A 12739-nucleotide genomic window follows, 5' to 3' on the forward strand; every position below is an offset into this window, starting at 1 on the left:
CAATCAAGGCACGGCACAGAAAATTGATCTATTAGATTAACCAGGAAGGAAAGAGCGGGAGAGCGAACCGGGAGGCTGTGGAGTGGAGTGTTTTTGCGTAGCAGTCCCCTCCCTTCTGACTCGAGTATTAATTGCTACATTACCACTGCCATGTAAGAAAGGCAGTCAGCAAAGCCTGGGAAAGCTCCAGCTTCTCCCTCCCTGCGCTGCTCAGCTTCACCCTCCTCCTCCGTCCCCTCAGAGCGCCCTGTGCCCTGGCAGTGAGGCCCCAGCCCTGACATCCTGAGATCCTCCTGTGGTGAGGACTTGGGTGGACAGCGGGAGTGGGTGGAGGGAGGGAGGAAGGAAGGGAGCAGATATCGTGCCCTGCAGGCTCTCTGGATGCAGAAGCCGGACTCACTGCAGAGGCAGCTGTGCTGTTCCCGTAGCTTTTGGGGTACGTCCTTCTCTCAGGGTTCGCCCAGACAGGCTCCACTTTCCAGGGGCACGCAAGGTGGGTGCCTTCCCTTCTGGGTGCTGACAACAGAGCCTGTCTTCCCTCTGCCATCATGAGCGGCTGCTCCAAAAGATGCAAGCTTGGGTTCGTGAAATTTGCCCAGACCATCTTTAAGCTCATCACTGGGACCCTCAGCAAAGGTAGGGAGCCTGGCCTTGACCCTCGTTTTCTGTATTGGTGCGGTCTGGCTGGTCGGAGTGCCTTGGTGCGGTTAAGTGTGGCCATTCCCGTGCGCCTGGGTCTCTGAGGAAGCTGGGGAGAAATCGGGGGCTGGATTTCAGGGTTGCTGACAACCTGGGTCCTGGCTCCGAGCCGACGGGCACCAGGCCAGGGAGCTCAGCCGGCTGTAATTGCCTGGAACTTTGGAAATGGGTTTGGCGATATATGGCTGATTGGTTACAGGCGGGCAGAGGGACAGAACCCTTCCCAGAGCACTAGAAGCAGCCTAGCATGACTAGAGTTTCAAGAAGTTATCCACGGAGTGTTGTGCCTTGTTGATAAAAGAGAGATTTGATGCAGTGGGCTGTGAGTAACTCTGCAGAACAGAGAGGCTGGAGGGGGCCAGCAGGAGGTGGCCCGGGACTGGAATCCACCGTGCACTGGTGAATACAGGATCTATATCAGCTCTGGGTCTGATATCAGGAGCCAAGAGCTTCCTCTCATGGGGTTCCAGGGTCTTGCGTTTCTGGGGCTTTGCTCATCATTTCTTTGCTTTTTTTGGATCCCTGTCCCTCTGCATCTCCTACCTATGCCCATTCCCCCAAAACAGGCGTGTCAGGGAGTTTTCAGGTCTGACTGCCTGCGTAGCCCAGAAGGTATGGTTATGGACCAGAACTAGGACTGCATGTGTGCAATTCAACCCCAGGATGCAGAGGGGAGGCTAACTTCTCAGGGGTGTCCCTGTCTCTGGGGCCCCGTGTTACGCTCTGTACCAAGGAGTGTGAGGGACTCAGAGACACTCTGGCAAACTTTCTGGAGATAAAATTTAAAGAGGGAGCAGCAGTATGATGTGGCTGCACTGGCTGAAAAAGTGTCTTTAAATATTCATGACCTTTGTTCAGGAGGAAAGAGTCTTTGGGGGAGATGCACTGGAAGCGGCAGGCAGGGTATTTGGGGAAGGAGGGAGGCCCACATACCCTTGATCGGGGATTTTTTTAAATGACAATGAGAGAAGATAAAGGCTGTGTATGGCCATCTCTAATGCCCTGGTTCAGGTCCCCGGCTGCCCGGCAGGTCCAGCATGGTGAAATTGTAAGGTGCGTATGGGAGAAGGAATGGTGAGATTCTGCTTATCTCCTTTCTCTGGCCTTGTCATAGCTCCTGTTCTGTCCCCATTGCACTTCTGAAACAGGGCACTGTCCCTCCAGGAAGCTCAGGTGGGTTGAATGCCCAATGCTAAGGGTCAGGCTGCCAGGCAGAATTACTAGGGGTTCCAAGTGGGATAGACTGAGGTGAGGTGGAGAGAGCAGTGGGCTTAGGGGATTGTGCAGGGTTCCCCCATTCAACCCTCTCATCAAGGATCCCAGGGTCTCAGGGGGTGATGGGTGACGGGCAGCATCCTATCCCAGTCTCTGCTTCCCAGAAATGCAATGGGAAGAGCTTTGGCCTGAACTTAGGAAACCTAGGTCTCAACTCCAGCTTCGCTCCCTGTGCAAGTCACAGCCTTGCTGAGCCTCGGTTTCCTCATCTGTAAAATGAAGCTAACCTATCTACCTCCCAGCCCCGTTTCAAGGATCTAGGGAAGCTGAGACACGGGATCCCTTTATGGAGTGTGTTGCAGTGACCCCACATGAAGGAGAGGTCAGGGACTGAGATGGGCATGGGTCTGGAGAGGGTGACCAAGGCCATCCCCTCTGCCTGCCCAGGGTCAAAATCTCTTTAACATAGCTGACTGCAGGCAGGTCTGTACACTCCAGGCAGCATCAGAGGGGGAGAGAGATCACAGAAGGACATAATGCCTCAAGAGGGGGTGAGTGTGAGTAGGTGAGGTCAGTCAGGGAGAGAGAGTGTATGCAAAAGGGTGTGTGTGTGTGTGTGTGTGTGTGTGTGTGTGTAAGAGAGAGACAGAGAGATTCAGAGAAAGAGTGGATGGCTATTGGAATAAATGAGGAGGATGATATTTTCATCTGCATATTTGCCCACAACCATCCACTTGACATTTATTTACTGAGCACCTGCTCTGTGCCACACTCATTAGACACTGGACATATGGATGAATAGGACTCGAGCCCTCCGTCAAGAAACGTGCATTCCGGTGAGAGCACAGACCAAAGACACAGACCCCACAGGGACATCACTCTGAGTGCTGCGAAGGAGGGAGGCATGGGGGCCAAAGGGCACGGAGAAGAATAGCCTGAGCAGGTGAAGAGGCTCCTCCAAAAGTGGCCTCTAAACTGAGCCGAGCAGGAGGGCCAGGCTGGGCAGTGGAAGGAGGTTGGTGCTCCAGAGGGAGCAGCGTTGGAGCGTTAGCCTTTGCAGAGAAACCAGCCAGTGGGTCAGGACGGCCCCCTCTCTCTGCTCAGAATCCTGGAGACTAAGATCCATGTGACACAGAAAGGGCTCCACAGGGACCGGTAGTGGGGACCGAGTGGCCGCCTGGACTCCTTCTGACCTGCTTCACTACTGAGTTTTCTCAGACTCATGTGAGAGGCGACCCACGGCAGGCATCAGGGCACGATCATGCCTCCTGGCTCCACCAAGAGTTTACACACCCCTGGCTCTGTGCCAGGCACAGGCTAGGAAGCCAGTCTTTTGCCCAACCCAGGAGTTCAGTAAAGATTTTTAAAATAAATGACCAAGAGAGCAAAGCCAAGCCTAGAGCAGGAGAGTGGAGAGAACAGTCTTTCTAATGTATAGACCGGCCCTAGGTGGATTTAGATTACACTCTACATGGACACATGACATTTGCCTAACGATTTCTGGTTTCCATTGTGATTTCACTTATTCATTATTCATCACACTGAGTCCGAGGTTTGCAATAATCCAACCTTTAGAAGAAGTATTATTTCTCTTTGCTCCCTTCAGGATTGAGGAATGTAAAGATTCTATAGGACCAGGTACCTCCTGCTGGTCCTGGGGGCAATTTATTGTTTCTTACGTGCCTTGGGAATAACTGGGGAACAGGGAGGGCCCATGACCACCCCCTCTGTGCCCTGCCTGCTCCTGTCCCGGCCACCTCCCCCTGATGCCCGCAATGCCCCGTTCCACGGGTCTCCGCTGCCAGTGGCCCAGATTTCTCATGGAGGTCCTTTTCAGAGATCAGGTCCTCCCTCTTGACTTGGACCTTTTCCTTCAGAGCTCTGATCACAATATGTGATCCATGTCTCTTTTAGGAACATGTTTGCCTAAGGCCGTCTTCCCCGCTTGACTGAAGCTCTATGAGGGCAGGGCCCACGCGCATTTTTACTCACCACTGTAGCCGGAGCTACGCATCCAGTGCCCAGCCCAGAGTGAGTGCTCTACCAGGAGCATTAAATGAACGAAGCAGCGCTACGTGGCAGCCTGAGATGACGCTTGTAGTAGCCTGAGCTTCTAGGAAGCACCGTGTACACACCTGTCCCAGAGGTGCTCAGTCTATGGTCAGAGGGTGAGCCTCCAGCTAGACAAATCATTCAGAACCGTGCCTGAGCTTCTTAGGGTCTTGGGAAGGGCATTCAAATTGTCAGAAGAGGGGAGGTTGTGTGTGTTTTGGGGGTGGGGGAGTGTCCTAGCACCCTCACTCCTGCCCCTTCAGCTCTACTTTGATTTGTTTCGCATACTGGACTTCTCTGAAATTTAACAAACGAGTTTTAAAAAGGTTAAAAATAAAAGTTTGCAAACAAATTATGCAGTGGCAAAGGCAACTGGTTGCCAGACTAGGACATCTTGGCTTCTCTGCATACTGGCTGGGGAGCCTCGTGACAGGTCCCTTACCTCTCTCTGGCCTCAGGTACCTCATCTATAAAATGGAATCGTAAATAGCCTCCTTACGGGACTTAATGAGATTGTGTATGTAAAGCTTCCTGCACTACTAAGGACCTACTGTGTAGCACAGGGAAATCTACTCCATACTCTGTGATGGCCCACATGGGAAAAGCATCTAAAAAAGAGTGGATATATGTATTTGTACAACTGATTCACTTTGTTGTACAGTGGAAAGTAACACAACATTGTAAGTCAACTATACTCCAATAAAAATTAAAAACAAAAAAGATACCCGCATAGTAAGTCCTGAGGCAATGCTCCGTGGGGCTGCTACAGTGATTAGCTGGTACTCTCGGGGCTGTGAGCATCTTAAGGCAGAGACTTCTCACTCACTGCTTGTTCCTTGAGCCCCTGACACAGACTCTGAGAGCAGCTTCTTGTCTCTAGCACTTTTGCTGTTTCCCCTCTGCTGAACTTGCTTTCCTATGGCTCCACCCGGTGCCGAGACTGACACACGAGCCACTTCCCACACCTGATTCCCTGATTAGGAGTTAGGAGTGTGACTCCCAGAGCCAGGCCCTCCCCTGCTCTAAAGAAGAACTTACCAGAAGCTCAGCTCCTGCCTTGGATGCCCAGTTACACCGGGCTCTGAGGAACGTGTCTCTTCCTGAACAGCTAGCTCCCCAGCCCTGGCAGAGACCCCGGGGCTGGCGGCGGGAGCCAGAAGTTGTGCAGGCCCCACTCTGGCTGGGGAGGTTTAAGCCCATTTCCTTTTGCATTTGGGGGAACCCATCCATCACCCCAGGCGCAGATGGCAAAGCCAACGCAAAGCAGGAGGGAGAAATCCAATCCAGGAGAGTTTCTAGTTGTCCTGGCCACCCACAGAGCTGCGGGGTCAGAAGGGGGGGTTGGAAGGGGGGCGGTGCTGACCATGTAAGATTTATCTCAAGAACCTTGCCCTGGAGCCCCAGCTCTCCCTCCCTTCCGGCCCAGGTCGGTTCTCTGTGTGCTAGGCAAGACCTCAGCTTCAGACCCATCGGAGACAAGCCTTTCCTCTTGCCTCACCCCCACTGCTGTTCAGGAGCCTCAAGAAACTGACCTTGAACGTGGGGAGGGTTCCGCCCTCAGGCAGACTGGGCTGGAGTCCCAGCCCTGTGGTCCACCAGCTGTGTGAGCTTGGGTGAGTTGCACAACCTCCCAAAACCAAGGTTCTTCCCTGATCGTTGGCAATAATAGCAATATCGACCACGCAAGGCTGTTTTCTAATTTCACAAGGATAATACAAGTCACAGGCTGGCAGCCAGCAGGTCAAGAGGGGACCCTGAACTTGCTGGGAGCTGAGCTCCTTAAACGGCATGCCCTAGGCACCTCTCTTGCCTTGCCCCATCCTGACCCTGGAAGTAGGCATTGCAATCTCCATTTTAACTGTTTTAAGGAAACGGACCTTTAGCTTAGCCAGGTCACCCAGCTGGCAATGAGTGGCAGGACTGGAAAAGAACCTGAGTTCTACTGGGGTCAAGACCAGGTGCTCACCTCTCCACGGGGCTGGAGAGGATGCCCCTGCGGGCTTTGCTCCCCACCTTGTCACCGGCAGAGTGCCACCAGCTTCCCACTCATTTTGTAGGTGGGTTTGTCAGAAATGGTTGTACCTGCTGGGACGCTTCAAGGCAGCCACCTATCTTGCAAGGGGTTGGGACAAATTCCGTTATGTGGCATGACCTGGGTTAAGGAATAAGCTTGATGGGGAAAGGGAACACCCCACAGGCCAAGGTCAGCAAGACAGACCCCGTGCGTGCTCTCCTGGCGGCACCATCACCTCTGGGACAGGTGCGCTGGGGCCCAGACACCTGCTGTCTCAAGCTCCTCACCTATGAGGGGCCCTCCCTCACTGCTCTCCATTCTTATAGGACAAGTGTGAGACGTTGTCTTGCCAGTGGAGAAATACACAAGTTTTAGGGCACCAGGCAGTCTGGAATTACTAGAATTGTCTAAAAAAAGCAATGACCTTGACTCTGGGGATCTTGGAACCTGTGAGATGTGACAGTGCCCTCTGCCAGAAGGAGGGCACCTCCTGCCTCCTGAGAAGCTCAGCTTGTGTGCACTTGCCTTTGCTGGGGAAGTTAGAGTCCCCACCTACCCGGGTCCCAGCTGGCTTGCTATCCTGGCCATTCAGGCGAGCACCGGGCTCATGTTAGCTCAGCCCCCTCCCTGGTTGCAACTGGGAACCTCTGAGTGCTTGCACCTTGTCCTAGGCAGAAAGTTCCAATATTCTGGTCCATTCCTGCCTTTCCAGTCCCAAGCCAGAACCTGCCAGGGTGGGCAGTGTGCTCGCTTTGGCTCTCCCATGTCCAGTAGCCCTCATCCCTGCCTACAGGTCTCTTGTCCTTGCCCCTCTGTAGCAAACCCATCACCCCATGATTCATTTTGCTGACCAGGAGCTCTCTGGGGTCCCTGTAGTCCCATAGCAGAGGAGAGAGAGGAAGGTGGGACCTCTGCCACCTGCCAAGACTGTCCCTCTCTGGGGCCACTGGTCCTTTCTTCCAAATGACACCAATACCAGGCAGGAATAATTTGTTCGGCTGCTTATCCTAGCCCTGCTGCACAGACATCCTATTAACTCTAGGACCACGGGGGACTGGCTGGTTTGTTCCAAATTAAAAGTAGCAGGAAATGGGCCCCTCTGGCAGGCGGGAGGGCTGCAGTACAAAGACACAGGGTGGAGTGGATCAAATCAGGTCTTAGTCAGCCTTTGGAGGCCCAGAGGTCCCTGGCCCTGCCAGTGTGACCCTCACCTTCCCCATCCTTCTTAGGATTTCAGAATCTTCCAGGCCACAGAATCTTCCCCAGACCACCTATCTCATCAGACCACAAGTCCCAAGTCCCAGACAGCTGTTGATTCATGAGAGTAGACGTGGTCATGTGAGGCAGCCATGGACAGCAGGAAGATGCAGGGCAAGCAAGGGCGCAGCTCTGGAGCCAGACAGTCCTGGGTTCAAATCCTGCCACTTTCTGGCAGGATAGCCAGGGACAAGCCATGTCCCACGTTGAGTCTGTGTCCTCCCCTGGGAAATGGGGCCAGTAATTCCCTCCTCATGGGGTTACGAGGAGATGGTGCACATGGCCTACCCAGCACCCAGCACATAACCGCTGCCCAGGAAAAGTCAGCTTCCCACCCTTCTCTTCTTTTCCTGCAATTAAACCACAGACTCATAGCCAACAGACAGGAGGCAGAGCTGAAAGAAGCAAGGCTCTGAGTCAAGCCTTCTTCCGGCTCTTCTCTAGACGTGCAGCTCCTCCAGCGTTGCCCCCTCCACGCCCAGTCACTCTCAACTACATCTTCGGCAATCAGGAACTTGTCAACAGCCGAAATTATCCTTTTCATTTACTGGGTTTTGTTTTTATTGGCCAACCCCTTGCCCCTGTGAGAACATGAGCACTCACTGCATGGGGCTTATTGGTGACGCCTTGAGCACCAGACGGATGTTGAATAAATGATGACTAATCACTTTTCCTGACCAGCGACATCAGGCTGTGAGACTGGAGTCCCTTTTTGAGGCCTGGGCTTTGTCAGGCTGATACAGAGACCTCCACACCCCATCTCCCTGTTCTGAATTTCTATGCAGGAGTTTGACAGGAGCCACCAGCCACAGTGACCTTGATGAGATGAGGGATCAGTGCAAGCAAGACCCGGGGCCTGGCCATTCTTCCATCCCAGTTCTCCAGTGCTCTGTGGGATGGCCCTCGCTGCTCGTCCACTACAGCTGGCCAGATGCGCAGAGGGGAGGTCGGTTTCCCCCTCAGTGTCCATCTGCTCCCCAACTGGAAGGGCAGGAGGGAGGACCGAGGCTCTGAGGGCCCCAGAGGAGGGCAGGAGTTGTGCTGAAGAAGCAGAGATGAGAAACTTGTACAGGCACCTCAGGCCATCTGGATGCAGTGGAAGCCAGGACCCCAGGAAGAGACATGAGGAAGAACGTTTACCACTGCCAGTGATTCCAATCCCTGTACTCCTGAGTCTGGAGGCGGAAGGAAGCCTTCCTCCTGTTGGGATGAGGGCAGGAGGACCATGAACTTAAAGCAAACCATGGTCCTCTCTTCTTGAAGCCATTGTGTTCCTTCTTGTGGTCTTAGAACTACAAAGAGCAGCAGATTGGGAGTTGGGCCTTCGATTCCAGATCCTTCCCTTCTCTGGGCCTCCGTTTCTTCATCACTAAAATGAGGGAGTTTTGGAATTTTAAGATTTTATAATAATCATTGCGACACTACGCATGGCACCTGCTCTGTGCCTGACATTGCTCTAAGCACCACACACACAATTTTATTTAATACACACAAGAACCCTAGAAGGTGGAGAGCTCTCGTTAACCCAATTTATAGATAAAAAGTTCTGAGCTTCAGGACGGGAAGGGCCTGGCTCTGGGTCACACAGCCAGCTCGGGACAAAGCCAGAATTGGAAGTCAGTCTGTCTGTCTCCAAGTTCCAGTTTTACTTCCTATATGACGCTCTCTTCATTTCTAAAACTCAGATCCAGCATAGGAAAGTAATAAAGACAAAACTGGTTCTTCCCCAGCTTGACACAGAGGCGACACATGCTCTTATTTGAGAAATCAAGGTTTCAAGGCCTCCATTCTGACTGAAGCAGCACAGCTTGGAGGATTCTGCTGAGACCTGTGCCCCCCAGATTACACCCCAGACCATCATCCACATACTCCCCTTCTCCAGTCAAACCACAAAAAATGATGGGAGAACTAGCCTGACAGCTGAGACTGCATGGAGGGGAAAGAAATGAAATACCGCCCAGCAAGCATGGCCATTGTAATTCCAGTCTAGCCAATTTTCACTTCTTGCTGGCATGAGCTGGTTTAGAAGCAGAGGCAGATAATCGGGAAGGAATCAGGGAGGGAGATGTGATTCTGAGGCTTGTGTCTGAGAGGCTGGGGTTAGCCTACCCCAATTTTCTTTCTGTAATCTTTTGATTAACCCTGAGCCAGTTTGGGTGTCATTTTTCAAACCATCTGTGCTTGACAGGCAGAGCCAAGCCCAGGCTTGCAGCTTGCTATCTGTAAACATCAGCTGGGAACCCGCTGTGCCTTGGAGCCTGGGATACTCCTAAGCCACCAGGCATATTGGACGCTCCTACCATCCTTGGGCTGATTAACCCTGTCCTTGCTTCACGAGTCTAGAAACAGCAGCCTGTCATGCCAAACTCACAGGCCCCATAGGAGGAATAACAATTGCCACCGTCCCTGGAGTGCTATTGGTTTGCTGGGGCTTTACAAGGATCCCTGCAGTCAATCCAGCCCTGGCTCTGTAAGTTACCTACTTTTGTTATTCCCAGACTGGAGCTGGGAGAGGTTGAATAACTTGCCCAAGATCCCAAAGCCAGAGCTGTGACTCTGAAGATCCCATACAGTACCAAAGAAACACTGTGTGTCAAATCCTTCAGCATCATCACCCCTGTAATGGACTGAATTGTGTCCCCCCAGATTCATAAGTTGAAGTGCTAATTTCGATGTCACTGTATTTGGAGGTAAGATTTTTAAAAGGAAATTAAGGTTAAATGAAGTCATCAGGGTGGAGGCCTGATCCAATAGGACCGATGTCCTTATAAGAAGAGGAAGAGACACACACATAGAGAAAAGGCCATGTGAGGACACAGCAAAAAGGACCGAGTGGCCACCTACAAGCAGAGGAGAGAGGCCTCACCAGAAACCAAACTTCCCAGCACCTTGGTCTTGGACTTGCAGCCTCCAGAACCACGAAAAACATAAATTTCTGTTGTTTAAGTCGCCCAGTCTGTGTATTTTGTAAGGCAGCCCTAGGAAAGTAATACCCCCGAGACAATTCTTTGCATAGCATCCTTTCACATATCTTTTTATTGTCATAAATATACATAGCATAAAATTTACCATTTTAACCATTTTGAGGTGTACAATTCAGTGGCATTGATTACATTTCACATTGTTGTGTAACCCTCATCACCACCATCCACCTACAGAACTTTTCATCTTCCCAGACTGAAACCCTGTCCCCATTAAACAATAATCGCCCATTCACTCCACCCTCACCCGCCCAGCCCCTGTCCACCATTCTACATTCTGTCTCTATGAACTTGACTATTCTAGGTACCTCATATAAGTAGGATCCACACCGTATTTGCTCTTTTGCGTCTGACATATTTTAATTAGCATAATATTTTCAAGGTTTATCCATGTTGTAGCATGTGTCAGAATTTCATTCCTTTCTAAGGCTGAATAATGTTCCAGAGTAGGGATATACCATCATTTTTTTAAAATCCATTCAACCGTTGCTATTCATCCACTCCCATCTTTTTAAAAGACATAATCCCCTTGCTCACAACTCTGTCTCCAGTGGTTTCTTGCCACATTCAGAGTCAAATGCAGACTTTCATCTATGGTCTGCAGCCTTTGCGTGATCTGTCCCTGCATTTCTGGCCTCCTGCTCTGGTGGCATTCTCCTCCAGGAGTGCACCCCGGCCACCAGGCCATGTTGTTTTTGCTGGAACCCCAGCTCCTCCAGCCTCTGGGTCCTGACGGTTACTGTGTCTCCGTCTGGACACCCTCTGCCAGCTCTCCTCTGGCTCTCTCCCACACTTCATTCAGATCCCCTCCTGTCTACAGTCGCCCCTGCTGTGCACAGTGGCATTTCCTCCCACCTAACACTGCCTCATTTTCCCGCATAGCCCTCCTGCAATTACATCACACATTTACTCATTTGTTTCTGGTCTGGCTTGTGCCCTGAGAGTCCAGCTTCACAAGGGCAGGGACTGTCCTGGCCGTTGCAGCTTCCCCAGCACCTGGCACAGGTCCCAGCACATAGTAGGTCCTCAGGGGAAGCTGAGAGGTCCACCAGGCAGACGAGAAGCCCAGGGGGAGACCACCTGGTGGGTGGCAAAGCTGGCCCTTGAACCTGGGCCTCTGAATCCTTTCCTGAAAGTCTCTGCCCTGCGTGCCCGTTAAAGGCCCCGGGTCTGTATTCTGCCTCCCCAAATCCATCTTTCCAACCACACTTACCCCCTTAGCAAGGTGTCGATGATCCTGACTCAATGGAGGAATGAATGGAGAAAGGAAGAAAGGGAGGGAGGGAGGAAGGATCATAAGTCCTTCGATTTGAGTGTCTTCTTGTGCCCTCTACTCAACCTTCATAAAAGCAAAGCAGACCTCTCTCTCCTGACTTCACTGTTTCTCTGCATGTGTCCCCAGTTTGCACCTTCCGTTATCTTGCTCACTGAGTTCTATTGATTATTTCTCCCTGGTGTTTCTCTTGTCTGTCTCTCTTTCCATTCTCAGCGCTGTCCCCAAAGTCCAAACTCTCATCACGTCTCACTGCTTTGCTGCAGCAAGAGAAATGCAGCAGACTGCATTTCTTTCCACTTCTCCCCCTCGTCTCCTCCACACCAGGGCCGAACAAAGAGATAGTCCATGCAACCCTTTGACCAGAGAGCCCTACTTCTAGAAGTCTGTTCTAAGCAGATCATCAGAGATGTACACAAAGACTTTTATTCAGCAGTGTTCATCATGGTACTACATTATAACAGTGAAAAACTGAAGACAATCTCAACTTCAGTCAAAAAATAGTGGGTTAACTGAATTTTGGTTCATCCATCTGATGCAATAATATTAAACCTTTGAAATATTATTTTGAGGACTACTTAATAGCAAGCAGAAATGCTATTGACATAATATTAGGTGAAAAATCAGGATACAAAACTATAAGTACAATGAGGTCCCAATCTGTGAATAGATAGGTGGGCAGAAAAAGTAAAACAGAAAAGAAATAAACTGAAATATCCTGAGTTTTAGTTAAGATCAATGGTTAGTTTTTAAAGTTCTTCTTGATAGAAGAACTGTATTGTCTGCCTTGCCTTCAATAAGCATGTATATTTAATCAGACCATAAAAATACCATTCCCTGAATACACATCTTTAATTTTTTAATTCTTCCCAATACCTTCCATAAAATTTATGCTTTTGCTGCACTGTATCACTGCCTGTCCTCTCCATGTTAGAGCACACCCCAAACTTCCAGACCTGGCTGTCACAGCCAGCATCTCATGGTCTCAGCCTGCTTCCTGCTCGTGTCTCCCCAGCTACAAACACATTCTCCAGCCAAACTCGTCCCCATGTGGTTTCCAAACCAGACTTGTGTTTTATGTCCCTGAACCTAGCCTCAAGTGATTCAGAAAAACAAATACACACACACACACACACACACACACACACACACACAGAGAGAAGGAGTACAAATATGGCAAAATATTGATAATAATTTGTGAACCAAGGTGAAGGGTATGCGTCTCCTAGATACTAATTTTGCAACTCT

General features: G+C 50.9%; 1 protein-coding gene across 2 annotated transcripts in view; it reads left to right on the forward strand.

Annotated features, from left to right (window-relative positions):
- Positions 1–548: 548 nt before the first annotated feature.
- Positions 549–12739, forward strand: part of KCNIP1 (potassium voltage-gated channel interacting protein 1) — a gene marked incomplete at both ends in the record, with an annotated part of 348512 nt that continues 336321 nt past the window's right edge. For both annotated transcript variants that reach the window (XM_082622579.1, XM_082622580.1), the window contains one exon: positions 549–636. In XM_082622579.1, the coding sequence (XP_082478705.1) occupies positions 549–636 (88 nt within the window). The remainder of the gene's footprint in view (positions 637–12739) is intronic.

This window comes from Mesoplodon mirus, assembly GCF_964341445.2.
Source record: "Mesoplodon mirus genome assembly, chromosome: 5".
Lineage (NCBI taxonomy): Eukaryota > Metazoa > Chordata > Mammalia > Artiodactyla > Ziphiidae > Mesoplodon > Mesoplodon mirus.